This window comes from Ischnura elegans, chromosome 3 (genome assembly GCF_921293095.1).
Source record: "Ischnura elegans chromosome 3, ioIscEleg1.1, whole genome shotgun sequence".
Taxonomy (NCBI): Eukaryota; Metazoa; Arthropoda; class Insecta; order Odonata; family Coenagrionidae; genus Ischnura; species Ischnura elegans.
The window spans coordinates 5743109-5759252 of NC_060248.1; the positions used below are offsets into that span (position 1 = coordinate 5743109).

Sequence of the window (16144 nt, forward strand, 5' to 3'; positions counted from 1 at the left end):
TCTGATGTCCCAGACCTCCCTTAAAGGCCATTTTGTGTTTCAGATGCATTATTAGGTTTTAAAAAAACAGCTAAATGCTATTAAAATTATCAATTATAAACCAAAAGGACATGCATTTCCATCATTCCTTCCTGCTAGAGAAAGTCATAATTAAAATAATAGAAATTTAAAGTTAAAGCATCTCGTGAAAGTTTCCAAAATTGCTGTGAAAACCAATATCCTCTTCTTTATTCACATTCAGGGAAGCGAGCAAGGAGCCATTTTAGGAGGAAATGTAGCTATATACTGCTTCTCATGCATGCGAGAAAAGCAAGAGCTAAAAAAGTAAAATCAAGAGAGAGAAATTTGAAGTGTCCCATACATATTCCCACCGTCCCATTCCTCCCTTGTTTCCCCTACCTCGTAGTACGTGTTATTGTGCGCTCTCTCTCCCGTTATGGGATTGCCTTTGATGTTGTGCTGCCCCCTCTCTTACAGCACTCGTTGAGTGAGTCAGAGCAGTACGTTTTGCGTCGCATCAACCATTGCTTGTTGGAGCTGAGGGCGAACGTGGAGGAGAGTGGGGGAGGGAGTGAGGAGGAGGAGGAGGCGTGTGGCCAGGGGAGGAGGCGCCACCACCACCGCGAGTTGGTCGAGACGGCCTGTGGGCAGTTTGTGGTGCTGGTGGACGAGGCACTGAGCACCCTGGCCACCCCGATGACCACCCAATGCGACAAAAGCACCATGCAAAGCAGTGCGATGGTATGCAGTAGTACATAATTATCTTTACAACGCATCAAACAAATGCATTTTGCATTGGTTGTGATCAAAATAACAATGCCATTTGATGTGCATGAGCATGAAGATTACGATGTACCTCAGAATGAAGGTAAGATGTAGTTGAAAATAACGACTCGCTGTTGCTGCACTAGAAATATTTATTGATGGAATGAAAGGATTAGTTGTCGTGAGGCACTGTTAACAGTTTTGAATTTTGACTTATTTAAGTGTCTGGCTCCAGAAGGCAATTTGTTGAAGAGATGTATTTTTATTATATTAACCCTTTGAGTATCAACCAATTTTCTACGTACGTACTATGCTAAAAGTTCCAAGACATTTTTGCTGATTTTGCAGTAGGTTAGGAAAATATCGTCTCAAAAACTACTAAAGGTATATATTAAAAAACTGTATGAAATCTTTATTATATGTGGTCTCACCTTTCAAATTTATTATTTGATGAATTTTTGGTAATATGAGTTAATTTATATAATTTAAAGTCATGAGTTAAATTGCGAACGTTTTGTGGATAGACTCCGTATTTTCCTTTGACTTTTAGTCTCAGTGCATTTATTAATAGTGACTTAGTAGTAATTAACTATGTTGTAGTAATAGTGATAGTAATTAACTCTAGTGGTGTTTTCCATCAAGCTCATGATTACTACTTGAAGACAGAAAATCTTTTTCAGTACCTAGTGTGTCATATGTCTTCAGTGTGAACTTGAATGTCTCAGCAACAAATCTAGAGTCACAGGAGCTGACACCCATGAAATCTGTGTGGTGTAGCATATCCCTCATGTTCATAAATAAATAAATAAATAAACTTTATTGGCTCTAGGAATCCTTTCCTTTGGAGCCTAAATAAATACATAATAATAAACACTCAGACTGAGAAGGTTAACATAAAAAAAGAAGAAATCATCAAACACTAAACCAACCAACTCAAACAACCACCTTTATACAGATTTCCAATAACATGAAACAAAATCAAAAACCATACAAAAAACATACAAACCAAAAATTGCAAGTTGCAGACGCTTATATAAATTCAGTTATCATAAAAATAAAAAGAAAACAAAGACTTTTTGAAATTATTGAATCCTGAGATATTTTTTAATTCTTGGGGAATCGAATTCCATACATGGCATGAATTAATATAAAATGAATTTTGGTACATCGTTGTTTTATGAATAGGTACAATTAATTTATTTTTATTTCTTGTTAATCTTGTTTTTTTCATTAAGTTATCTATGTAAGGCTGGAAAATGTAACAAGGAGTTTCAGTTTTTAAAAGTTTATACATAAAGAGACCCATTTGAAATTTTCTTCTTTTTTCAATTTTTAAAATTTTTAATTCCTTATAATATGGAGTGACATGCTCATAATATCCAATGTTACACACATAACGCAAGATACAATTTTGTATTTTCTGTAATTTAGATATCTGACATTTGTTAATGTTCGACATCACCAAAGAACAGTAATCAATATGAGGAATCAACAAAGCATTCGCTAGTTTGAGTCTCAATGGTATTGGCATTAGGTTACGGAAGCATTTTAACTGGTGCAAAGATTTAATTACCTTATTAGAGATGCATGCTATGTGTTCGTCCCAAGTTAGTGTTTTATTTAGAATAACGCCTAAATTTTTAACCTTTTCAGAATAATCTATTTCTACGTCATTAACTTGAATTTTAGGCAGTGAGCCGATGTTTATGGAAGACAAGACCTTGGCGCTGCCTATTATAATGCTCTTTGTTTTCTGTGAGTTTAGTTTCAGACAATTTTTAGACGCCCATTCACATATAATTGAGATATCTTCGTTAACTTGAGCAATGGCGCTAGAGATCGCATTGCGATCGCAGTCAATATAGATCTGCAAGTCATCAGCGTATAAATGGTACTTACAATGACGTATCTTATTTGGGAGGTCCTGAATGTAAATGACAAAGAGCAATGGCCCCAGTATTGACCCTTGGGGGACCCCATGTTCGACAGGGAGTAATTCAGAATGTACATTGTTTTTCCGATCATTCACCGCCTGGAAACGTTGACTCAAGTAAGAACGGAACCATTGTAAAACAGAAGTAGATATTTTCAAATTAGATAATCTTTTTAAAAGTATACTATGGTTAACACAATCAAAAGCTTTACTAAAGTCGAAGAGTACCAATATTGTTATTTTCTGCTTATCCATTGAAAGTCTAATGTCATCTGTTATTTTAATCAATGCTGTTTGAGTACTATAACCTTTACGAAACCCAGATTGAAAATTATTTAAAAAATTATTTTTAGACAGATGTTCAGTAACACAATTAAACACGAATCTTTCAAGAGGTTTTGATAAGGCACACAGTATTGCAATAGGGCGGTAGTCAGACATTTCTACAGGATTTGGCTTCTTTTTAATTGGTTGAATAAGAGCAGATTTCCACAAGGAGGGGAAGTTAGAGTAATCTAACGAGCAATTATAAATTGAAAGCAAAATTGGAAGAGCTAGATGAAGAATCTTTTTAATTACCTTAATACTGATTTCATCTACCCCCGAAGAGTTTGAATTTACCATTGAAATGTATTTTAATAGTAGATCGGGGGTAAAATGAGGGAAATAAAGATTTTCATCGCTAAATTCACGCTCAATGCAAGTATTGACATCGAGACGCTCTTCCTCGTCTATACAATCAGACGATGTGGAACCATTTAGAAAATAGGTATTAAGCTCATTGAGGGGGAAATTAATATTGGTGGGTTCATTTCTGGAATTTCCCAGACCCAATCTTTTAATTTCTTGCCACAGAGAACGAGCATCATTTTTATCTGATAAGCAAGAAAAGAAGTAGTTAACTTTTGCATTATGCTGCATTTGCTTCACTTTATTTCGGGAGACTTTATATTCATTGTATTTTTGAGCAGACCGAGTTCTTCGAAAGTGCCTACGTAAAGAATCTCTGTGACTCATGGCGTTTTGTATTTCTTGAGAGAGCCAGGGACATGGGTTACGTCTTAATTTTATTTTTTTAATGGGGGCGTGTCTATCTAAAAGACAAGTAAGGTGGGAATTGAATATTGCCACTTTTTCATTGACATCACGCGTTAAAAAGAAATCCTCCCATGATAGACCGTTCCAGTCCATTTCAAACATAACGTAATCAAGTTTAGCCAAATCCCGGAAACAGATTTCAGGAGGTTTATATGGTGTCGGGTTGAAAATATAGTTCACATACACTAAGTCATGCTCTGATAGAAAGTTCACAGATTCTTGACCAAAGTCATCCACTTTTCTGGCATCGTCAACAATGATTAGGTCAAGCAAAGTCTGACTTGATTCCAGAATATGTGTGGCTTGAAAAGAAGGCAGATGAAGATTATAACTAAACAATAAATTCTTAAGATAAGCACTCTTACGTGTATCTTTAAGCACATCAATGTTGAAATCCCCACAAATAATGACATTTTTATACATAGGTATGTACTTACATATTAAGGTTTCAAAATCATCACATACATAGCAACTATTTGGTGGTCTATACATGACTACAAACAATAACTTGCCATTAGCATTAGAGACATCAATAAACATAAATTCAGGTTTTCGAGGAGTACCATCATACTGTGCTGAAGTCCAACCAGTGTTGTCCATGAACTGATCTCTGGAGGAAGAGCCCTCGAACAGGCTGATAATAGATGCTGCCTGGTGATGGATGGTCCTCAACTTCCCTCTGGTAGTAAATGGAAGCAACAGCAACACCTTAAAACTGCTGGCCCCTCTCACACAGTCTCAGAGTGCCTTTCTCTCCAGGATTTGTGATGAGGATTGTTTTATTGTTGTTGTTCCTTTGTAAATTCTGTGTGCCTATTTCACTCATTTGGCCAGGTGAATACTTTGACGGAAGATGGAGGTAAATCAACAGGATGTGAGAACAAGATCAACACGGACTTCTTTCAGCATGTTTCAAAAGTTGGGGACGAGTAAGGGAGGGGAAAAGAGGGGAATTGGCGAGAGGGGGAGGGGCGAGAGACTCTTCCAAAGAAATCACTTCCCGTGGCTCTCTCTCCTGTAGCTTGAAAATTGTACTCGGCCTCAGTGAACTCCTCTCCAGTTGCAGAACTTTGAGCTCTATCCCTTCCAACTCCCTATTCCTCTTCCATTTTTAATTTTGCACGGGGAAACTATTTCCATGCTTAAAAATGTCAAAAATACACCATGTTTGGACTCATTTTCTTCTGAATTTTGTGCATAATATGAATGTTTCAATCCAATCAAGATACCTTATCATTAGGCTAAAGTCCTTGTTAGACACTTTAGGGCCCAATAAGTGACTTATAACTTGATATTTTATTTCAAAGTATTTATGGTCTTCATGATATGAACCCTGCGCAAGCCATGGTCTGGCGTGTCAGAGGCTTGCTGGGTTGTGGCAGAGAGGAAGGAAACGTTAGAGGGGTGGACTGAGGACTGATGGAAGGGGAATAGTGGATTTTGGGAAATGTAGGACATAGTTACTATTCTATGGCACTGAGGTTCTCCCGATGGTACTTCCATGTCTTGGCAAAGATTCTCACGACCTGTTTGTCATGTTTAGGCTTAAAAATGTGTTGATGTTGTAGTGTCCACAATTCATTTATGTCTTGACTGCACATGTTTCTGAGATTTCGCTTCATCATCTCTTCATCATCATCTTATACATGTGTAGTCAGAACACTAATGAACTGTGGGCAGTATAAAATCAGAAAATTTAGCTTTTCTGTATTCACCCTGCTGTTCCTCCGTATCTCATCAAATGCAGTTGAATGTGTTCAAAGTTTTATGTCAATGTTATTTTGCCTGTATGCTGTGTGCTATGCCATTTAAAACACGCATTGCACACGGTAAGAATGTGTATTACACTAAGTGCTGTGCACTACGCATCATGTTTATGATCACCCATTGCTTGCACACACATTTATGCTGCTTGTTATCATCATGACATTATTTATCTTAATTGTCTAAGGGGTGAGGTGGAAGAGGGGACTTCTTAGTCTCAACCAAAGCCCAAATAAAGGCAACTATTGTTGTTATTATTATAATTATTATTATTATTACAGGAAGATAAGAAGTTGGTTGATAGTGAACTCATTGATGTGCTCAGTCCAAAGGTGGAGAAAATATTATGCCTGTCCATGTCTGTGTCCCATGTTGCTGTGTCTTCCAAAGATGCTGAGGCTATTGTGTCGTGTGGCCAAGAGGTAACCGTTGACTTCTGCCAATACATGTCCTGCTAATCTTCACCCACCTTGGAAGGAGGAGGGCGAGGAAAAGTGTTTGAAATGAAGATTTCTATCACGCTGGTGAATTTGGCGTTTGAATTTGGAGATCTTGTGACAATCCTGTTAACTACTTGATTGATTTTTTAAATTGTATTTCTCCAGTTTGTTCTTGTCGAGGTTGTCACCTCTTATGAGTGCAAAAACAGCTTTGAATTTTGCCAACGTTTACTAATGATAATGCCCCCATTTCTCAGCTCACCCCTGCCCTACCCAACTTCTCTGCGTCTATTTACTCCCAACATTCTCCAATTCCAGCCGTGCATTATCCAACCCGTCCCGTACCTTTTCCTAAGAACGTCCCCCTTGTCACTCATTCACTTATTTGTTGATGCAACCCAAATGTTGCTTTGCTGTAGGTTTGGGTTGTATCACTAAATTTCACTCAGTGTAAGGGACCAGTTCCTTTTCCTGGGTTCTTCAGCAGTTTGTTTGAGGGTGTTCTAAGGCTTCCCTCTGCATTTGAATGTGGGACCATTAGATTAGACCCATTCCAACGCTTAACCCACCGCGCTCTCAATGTGACTAATAATTATTCAACAAAGTGAGTGTTGCTATCATTGCTTTTCATTAATCCAGTAAAATTTTCGATTTGGGATGGATTGGCTCAGTTCTGGGTTCTAGCAGTTCTTTAAGTTGGAGACAGTATTGCAGCCAAAGCCAAAAAGAGCTATTGAAATGTGTACATAATTTGCACTTTGCCCAATTTTCAAACTATTCTTGACCATAATTTCCTTTATGTGCATTGCATAGTGTTCCACCTTTTGGAACCAATCACTCATGTGATTAATCATTCCTTATTGTCAGAAAGTTTCCTATATCTATTATGGATAGTATTAATTATGTAATTAGGGAAATAAATCGATGAAAATGAAACACTTGACTTAAAAGTGTTGCTAGAAATCCAACTCAAATTGGAATGGTCGGTCACAGAAGTTGAACCATCCTATTATTCCATTTTTTTTACCATCAATGAATGAACTCTCTGCATCTTGTGTTTGATTATGGAATGTTATTATGTTTCAAGGTATTGAGAGAGCTGCAGTCTCTGAAGGATGCTTTTGATACGCCCGATGGAAAATCATACGAGATCAATTTGCATGCAAGCAATCTGTCCGAGTGTCTCTTTTGTTTGGAGCAGAAAGTGAACACAGCCCTCCTGCGATTAGTTGTTGAGGTGAGGCTCCATTCTGAAATCCTTTCCTGTCATTCCAGTTTTCATCAAGTTAGTGTTTAAATAATTGAGTTAAGCTGCTGCTAATTGGGTTAAGTTAATATGTCCAAAGGCAGGAAATCCAAGAGCCAAAATGTTTGAAGGAATATATTTCCTTAACCAGTTTTCTTATTGCCTAAGACTATCTTAAAATCTGTTTAGGAGATATTACCCTCTCCAGCTTTAATTGGTGCATGGATTTCCTGCCTTTCAACATATTCAAGTTTGTGAGAAAAATAATAAATAAATGGAAGAGAGTGTGACATGGAGGGCAAAACAAAACAAAGGAATATGTACCTAGTTTTTTTGCAATAACTTTTGCATCAGTTTTAAGAAGGCAAAAGCAGAAGTTGGTTTATATTCTCATGACATGCTCTTCTTGGAATTTCTTTTCAATTGCTTACCTAATTTATATTTTGGAATTTTTGACACACTATGTTTGCACACTCCCTATTATACAATAACAGACCAATACGTTGTGGAGTTCAACTGGAATATGTAGTTCTACCAATGATATGTTGAAGGTTACCACACATCCTTGTTTTTTTAGTTATGCTTATGCTCACTGCCATTAGTGGCAGAGTCATTAGTATTAATGTTTTTATAAAAAATCACACAAGATATATTTACTCAAGGAAGTGGGGCAATGTAGGTTATTTATTTTTTATTTTTTTGAGAGAACGTGGAGCCTTGAGGGATTCATGACTGCACCTGAGTCTTTCAGATACAGTAAACTCCCTACTAGCCATGCATGGATTGTCTGTGTTGCAGATTACTCATGCATGAGTTTCATCCTCCTTCAATGTTTTCTGAGATCTTTATAAAAAATAATGCTGCTTTATGTGGTGACCAGTTGAGAAACGGGAGAGGAAGGCACGGCACACTCCCGTCACTGACGCGTACTGGGCGCGTGAGCTTGTATTTTCGCTCTTCCGCGGCTGCGTTAAATTTCTTTCAGCCCTTTTTATTCATAATATCTAATTCTTCAAGCGAGAAAGCTCCTAATTCTAAATATTTCAGGATTGATTCATGGAAATCGAAGAGAGAGGCTGTGATAAATTTAACGGCAAATTCTGGCGGAGAAATCACTACAGTGCACGGTAATATGCCAATGCATTATGGGCGAGACTAAATAAGCCAATTGACCTTGGAATCATCATGAGATATAGCAAATGAACGTCGGCAGCGTTAAACAATGGATTATGACTCATTAGATGTGACATTTTTGCTAATTCACATTAAATCACAAAAAACGCGAAATTTCGTTATTATTATTTACCGATTTTGCGTTATTTCGTGATATCGCGTCTTATGAATTTTACGGACCTCTACCTATTAGTAGGGGCACCGAATTTTCGTGAACTGCGAAACGCGAATTATAACGCGAAATTTCCAAGGTTGCGCGAAATTCACTTGGTTCCACAAAATTTCGCGTTTAAGCACTTTTCTTGCGAATTTGGCGCGATATTTTCTACCATTGCCGATAAAAAATACCCCGTCACTTCGTCTATTTTAAAACCGGTATCAAGGGCCGATCGCGTAAAGTCGGTGCTTTGTAACCGGCGAGGCGAACTGTGGCGAGGATTTGAATTTGGTGCCCAAAGCCGAAATGGTCTGCAGCGTATTCATGACCAAAAAGTTTAAAAAAAAGCATACATTACTTTAATCGCATTTAAGGTTCGTCAGTTTGTCGCTCTCGCCAACATTGTAACATTCTGTAGCCGCGGCCACGTAGGCTGCTTTCAAACTGACTCCCTGACGCTCGTATTTCAAGCTGACTTTTCGCCTGCCGCCGTCCACAGCACAGTGACGTTCTCTCAATTGACTATAGGTCTCTATGAATGTCTTCAACGAGCCCACGGGGCACGGCGCCCATTTCAGTATGGCCCGGCGATGCGCCGTCTATGGCGTGAAATATAGACTATGCTACATTGAGGCCGCTTTCAGACGAAACGACGTTTCGCCAGTCGCCGTTCACGTGAAATTCAGGCGGCTTTCTGACGAGACGACTCCCTGCAATGCCGTGTGCCGTGCCGTGGACGGCGCCCGCGGAAAATCGTTTCGTCTGAAGGTGGTGTTAAAATTGATTCATGTATATATACAGTAATTCTTCGACATACGAGCAAGATGCGTTTCGAGAGCCTATTTGTAAGTTGATAAACCTATGCAAGGCGTCGGAAAGTGTGGTTATCCTTCAGAACGCAACACCGCATTACAATTGTGCGTTAATCCATGGCCGCTCAGTGGTCCATGTTGTCGCCGTGCCGGCGTATTGATCAGTTTATTGTTGAGGTTATAAGAACTGTGACAGTGAAGCATGCAAATAAGTTGCCAATTAAAGTAACAAGTTAAGCTACCAACATCACAGAAAGAAGTTACAAAAAAAAACTTGGTGAAAGAACCAGTGGCTGCCTGATGTAATGAGACATATTGGTCGATCATGCATTCTTAACAACGTGTTATTTAACTTTTTTACTTGGTAAAGAAAATTATGGAGGCATTTTTTTACAGAGCTTTCCTGCTGATTAACATCTTTGGTGAAATTATTTTCATTCGCTTCTTGTGGTTGTTCATTTAAATTTGCCATTAATTCAGATAGTTAGAGTTCATCCTTGGAACTAAGTATCGAGAACCAGTGGGGGAGAACCAGACCGGAATCGAAAACCGAAAAAATTTAAGAACCGACTCAACCTTGATTTATTGAATTCCTTCACCCTAGTCCGCAATGCACAGTTTGGAAAAGAAAATGAATATCTTCTCTTAATAGTCTCAACAAAATCTGTGCAACTTTCCATGGGTGAGGTCCTGAAGGAAATTGGCATATAGACTAATATGAAGTTGTTATTCCTTGTATACAGTGACCCAGGGAGGAACATTATTACCACCTTGGGAAGATTATTCAACGCATGGTGTATATCAACAACTGATGTGATGGACTTAAGCACACTTGTTGCTAATGTCCTCATATTATCATTAACAGAAACTCAAGAACTTCTTGGCTATTCTGCTGTGAAGGATTCTGTTAGAACAGTTCAGGAAGAAGGAAAAGAATTTTCAGTACTTCCACTAATAGGGTGGTTTCCTATTATTTTTTTATTGCCTAAATCGAAAGATTATTACTCCTGGAGTACGTATTTCACGCTTTTAGATTTTTAAATGACGATATCTATTTTTCGCGATCAAATGAAAAGTGAAAATTTTCAAGCGCGCGAAAACGCGATGCGTAAGTAGGAATGAAGGGAAAAAGTCCGTGCGACGCATTTCTGGTTCCCCCTCCCGCCTGGTAGGTGACCTTGATCGAGGCTCTGAGCGCTGATAGGACGCAGGATGCTAACGGGTAGCTGAGTACCTTCCTGTCTGGTAGCGCATGGCTTAAAAAAGGTTTATTAATACCTTATCAAGCGAAGAAAACTTTCCGACCTTAGCCAGTTTTAATAGGTGATTATTAAGACATGTTTCCCTGAGCTCTGTGCCTCATGCATGCATTGGTAGCCTCTGACGATGCATAACTCCTATCCTCTCGTGTAGAAACTAGGTCCCTGTGATGTCACGTGGAGTGGAATCGCATGGGCGCCAATCTGGCCTTTTTCAAATGAGGTTAAAATTTGACCCTTGCCATTCGTCTAAACCGGTATTTCAAAAACCAAATAATTTGTGTATTATGAATACACTAATGGTGGGTAACGAATCGCCATCAATGCCTTTTGTTTTCTTTGATGAAGGAAACTACCCTATTCTTGCCCTTTAAAATGATTTTCCCCATTTTGTAGAAAATTGTGTGAAAACCCTGTGGATACCTGTGGCAATTGTAGATGCAGAAAGAGGTTTTTCCATGCATGGAAATATAAATGAAAGAACCACTGAACTTCTAAAAAATGCAGAATTAAAGTCAAGTTTGACCAATGGATCTCAATATCAGTAAAAGAAGGAATCAGCCAATTTTAAATTCCAGAGTGTAAATAATTTCAGATGGCATATTCCAAAAAAAACTTTTATAGATTGAAACAACCCATTAGTAGATAAATACATATTTCTGAGTGTTGATATTATATTTTTGTGTAAGACCTTAAAGACTTTGGTAATCGATGTATTAAGTGAAAACTATACATTTTTTATATCATGCAGACCAATGAGACAGTGAAATTTAGACCAATCAAAAATATTCCCCATCTGTACAACTCCCACATTTTCTCTAGCGCTTTGAGGATGAAATATGTACTTACATAGCAAAGAGTGTTTATGGTATGTGTATCCATCAAATGCTTAACTTATTCCTTTAGCATTTGCTTTGACCCTTCTTTATCAAGGTTTTTACCATTAAAATAAATATTTAATATGGTAATAAGCAATTTTATTGTTGAAATTATTGTTCTTAATATAAAAAGAATATTTATGACGAGTGAATTTTGTGACGAAACTGTATTTTTTGTGACGAAATTCACAGTTTTTATTCACCGATAATCTTTGCCTCTACCTATTAGACATAGAATATTGAGAATAGCATTGCATTACTAAATTGAAAAGAGACATCTGATTTCTCTGGTGTTTCAAGGTGGCTCTAAAAAAACTTTATTTCAGCTTTGAGGAACTGTAAGAAGTTTTCCCTTGAACGGGGAAGAAGTGTGTGCCGTGACATATTGCACATGCAGCTTATGTTAGAGACCTTGAAGAAGGGAGGACGACTCGGAAAAGGTAGTCATAATTCACTCCACAGTCAACTGCCCTAATGGCTGTGCAAGATAGCAGTTGAATTTCAACAAATAGATAAGTTCGCAAGAATTCAGTAACCATGCAAGTGTGAGAGCATTACAAGGGCCAAATTTCGGAAGACAAGTTGTTCCTGAACTGGCCACTTTCATATGCCAAAGAGCTGTGCATTAATTTTACTGCCACTGTTCCTAGGAGGGATTCTGGGGGGTACACCTGAGTGGCTACACTAGAGATCTGGAGTAAAAATTGTCGTCTCTCTATTCTCTGATCCCCTGAGGAACCACAATGATATTGATGAATCCTCACAGAAAATTGCTTTCCTTCTGTCCTCTTAAGGTGTTTGGTGACCCCTTTGCCAGTCTTCTCCAGCTGATGGAAGCCAGTTGTCGGTCAGAAGGTCCTCGAGAAACAAGGTGTCCCGAGGACTTGGAAGACCTGATTGCCACTTACGATCTGCACATGGACCGAATGGTTCAGATTGGAATGTTTGCCATCTCATGCTCTAATGACCGTAAGAGTGAGTGAATCTCTTCCTCTGCAGTCACTGCACAATATTTTGTGTTGCATGCAATTATGGACCAAGTACAGAGCTTTAATCGTTCTAACTAACAGTTACTGTGGCCAAAATGTAAGTGGTTTTTAGTAAATATTATTTGAAATGAAATACTTTGCACTTGTAGGAATGATTGGGAACCACAAAGAACAACCTCTTCTTTATTCATTTTCATTTTGATTGCACACTTTGAATTGATACTTGACCACTTGAGGTCCGTCCAATGTTGCGGTCTTTCACACGCACGTTGCTGCTGCGCCCTGCTGCACGTCATTACCCCATTACTCTGGATGGAAGGTGTTTTTGAGAAGTGCCTTGGTTGCTCTCAGCCCCAGGATGATCTGGCGGTGCTCGGCTGCTTTTCTGGTCCTCCTTGTCTCTCATCACTGACCTCTGAGAAGTCAAGGACGTCAAGAGCAATGACAGCTTTATCTTACTGAGAGTGGGCAAAGGCAACGCAATTGTCCTCATGACCAAAAAGGACTACAACAAGACAACTTCTTGACGATTCTGAAGCCGTCTTTCGCGCCGTCGCCGAAGAAGAAGAAAAACTTGTTGCCGAATGATTAAAATGAAATCTACAAAACATACTATCGTGACGAAAAACCGAACCCGGGCACCCCAAGTGAGAGCCGGATGCACTCACCACTAGACCAACGGGCGCTGTGGAAAAAATGGCACTATTTTGGGAATATATATCGCTTGTTAAAGATACCGCTCGGAAATTAATTAATTACAGCCAAACTAAGGCCCATTCAATGGAACCACTATCAGTTCAGATATTTGTTCGCCATTCTGAATGCCATAAAAAATATGGCATTGGAAAAGGCAAAGCAAGATACGTGGTCTCCCCTTGTAAGTGTTTTTAGAAGACTTCTATTTTCTCCCACTCTCCTAAGCACTTTCTCATTACTTACTTTGTCAATCTATTTTATTTTTATTATTCTACTGTTGCACCATTTTTGAATCCTTCCAATCTCAACTCTTCTTCTATCAACATCCATGGTAAGCTGCCATAAAGCAGCATGATTTGTATTTAGCATTTGATGTTATCTGCCTTACTTCAATGCTTGTTATCAGTATTTCCAAGTATAGTAGAAGCTCAGTTTAACAAGTGCCCATGATCCCTCAGAAATTACTTGCACTAGCGCTCGTTAGATCCAAAGGTATTGAATAAACCCACCGAAGTCTCTAATTCGTTCATATTTACTGTTTTTCTTTTGTTTCTGCAGTATTTAAAGATGTTAAACAGCTTAAGAGCCATTATCAGGCACAATCTAATTGAGTATCAACATATTTAAAGAAAGAATGGTAGATTTTCAATTTTATAAAATATTTCATAATTCCCCAGTTTTGGTGATTTTATTCCCATTCTTAAATTTTTTGACTGCCGAAGAAAGCTGTATAAGGCCCAGCGCACACGGAGCGACTATTTTGTGACCACAGTTGGGAATCAGTTGCGTCTGCAACCAGTTTGCAACTGAAACAAAACTTCTGTCCGCACACGGGTGTAATGACAAAGGGCTGGTTGTAAATCAGTTTTGTCCATTGTGCAATCAGTGGAGTGTTTATTTAGTGCGGTCCGTGTTGTTTTTTAGCCCTTGCCTTGGCCGTCAGCGCTTACTATCACTGAGTCAGGCGAAGAAGACGCTGTGAACTATTATCAACACCAAAGACGTTAGATAGTTTGTATTTGTTCATGACATCATGCTTCTCTACTGCTCCAACGAGCTTCATGTTGACTTCTTGATCATTCATTTTGAGATCGACACTATACAGCCGTCAAAATACCACCAAAACACCACGTGGTCTCGTGCAACTGAAGTCTGCAACGCAACTGCAACCGCGGGCCCACGGTTGCATGTGACTGGTTTCAGACTGTTTTGAGATCGTCAAAAACCAGTCGCGTCATGTGCGCCTCCCCACTCAAATACATTATCGAGGTCACAAAACAGTTGCGTGCGCAACTGGTTTGCAACGGTAGTGGTAAAACAGTCACACCGTGTGCGCTGAGCCTAAGCAGCGTAACTAGTCTGAATCAATATGTTTGGTATGCGGTGGAAGTTTTTGGATAATTTTGTGAATATATCATGCTGTTATCAGTTTTGTAGAGTTTTTGAATGTTTAACCAGCATGTCAGTCGGTTTGGAAAATTGGCCGAAAGGTTCACTGAAATACGGCATGATTCAATGGTCGAAGATATTTTGCCCCATTTCATATGTAGTCAGCTTTCATCTTTAACATCACACCGTTTATGGGCAGTCCTGTAGACCTTAGTTGACAAAACCACTTAAATAGTGCAGATTCCATCTGCGGATGTTCCCCTTGCCGCAAATATTTTTGGCTGCTAGGTGTTCCTAGTTTGGCCACTTCTGCACAAATTTTATCTTTGGTCTTTAATACTGAGAACAACGTAAATGACGAGACACCAAACCGCCTCCCGATATCAGTCTTTTAAGTCCAACTACTTTCGCACTCGACTGCAATTTTAATTTTGGTATTAAGGCCCAAATACTGTATAAGCATGTGTAAGAGGCGCACCCCTATTTTGAGCATTTCTATGAAGAAAAAAATTTGGCGGCATTTTTTTTATACTATCGCGCGGTGTTGCAGACGTACACCTGGAATTTCGACAGTTATCGAACTTTCCTCTTTCAATATTAATTGAAAGAGGAAATTTTGATAACTGCGGCGGTAATAGCGGCATAAGAGGGAGTAGAAAGAGTTCCGATCCTCTCTTCGCATACGCCGTTGCTCTACGATGCTTGTCCTATTCACGAAGAATTTTGTGTAAATGCTCTCGCAGGAGTATTGCAATAGAATTGCAGCCGTGGAAAATTTTAAGGCAAAACACGACAGGCACATAGCATGAACCTTCCCAAGAGCTTGGACAACAATCGGGGAAATCTCAGCGCCGTAGGATAATAACCACGTTGTAGATTTAATGGAACCACACTCGGCCCTCCATCAGCCAATGCCTCTGCCGTTTTTTTTCCTTTCCGAGACCCCACAGGAAAATATGAAAACATCAAGTTACAGGGGAAAATGGAAACGTGTTTCATCCCTACCCCGTCTCACCAACTGACCTCGATCGGTCTCCCAGTTTCTGGAGGCCAAATGCTAGGTGAGTCATCTACTGAGCCCGAAGATATCTCGGTAGCTTTCAATAATTGTATGACACGCACGGTGTTCAAAAAAAGAAAGAGATCTAACGCGATGCATATATGACAGAATTTAAGTTTTTTAAGCTCTAATTGTTTGACACAAAGATTTATAGTTACAACAAGGCCACTAATATTCAAAATAGTCCAAACAGGACAATTTCGGAAGAAACAAGCATAGCATAAGCGCATTCAAACAAGACGAGACGGACTGGAAACTTTAGGCAACCCTAACTGCGTTTATCACATTGCTGCGCCTTCGCCCCTTTGCTTTGAAGGCAGCGACGTCACATTCAAGATCGAACGTGTTCTTCCCGTGCTCCTTCGCTCATAGCCTCGTAGCTTGAAATACGGAGGGGAGGGAGCGCGCTCCTTCACCTCCGTATTTCGTTGCTTGCTTCGAAGACGGAGGGATCGCACTCCTTCCCCTGGACCTCTCCTTCCGCG

At 39.2% G+C, this 16144-nt stretch overlaps 1 protein-coding gene across 4 annotated transcripts in view; it reads left to right on the forward strand.

Annotated features, from left to right (window-relative positions):
- Positions 1-16144, forward strand: part of LOC124155370 (serendipity locus protein alpha-like) — a 76872-nt gene that overhangs the window by 28655 nt on the left and 32073 nt on the right. For 3 of the 4 annotated variants that reach the window (XM_046529128.1, XM_046529127.1, XM_046529130.1), the window contains 4 exons: positions 478-741; positions 5842-5982; positions 7088-7237; positions 12320-12500. In XM_046529128.1, the coding sequence (XP_046385084.1) occupies positions 478-741; positions 5842-5982; positions 7088-7237; positions 12320-12500 (736 nt within the window). The remainder of the gene's footprint in view (positions 1-477; positions 742-5841; positions 5983-7087; positions 7238-12319; positions 12501-16144) is intronic. The other variant, XM_046529129.1, reaches the window with a different exon arrangement.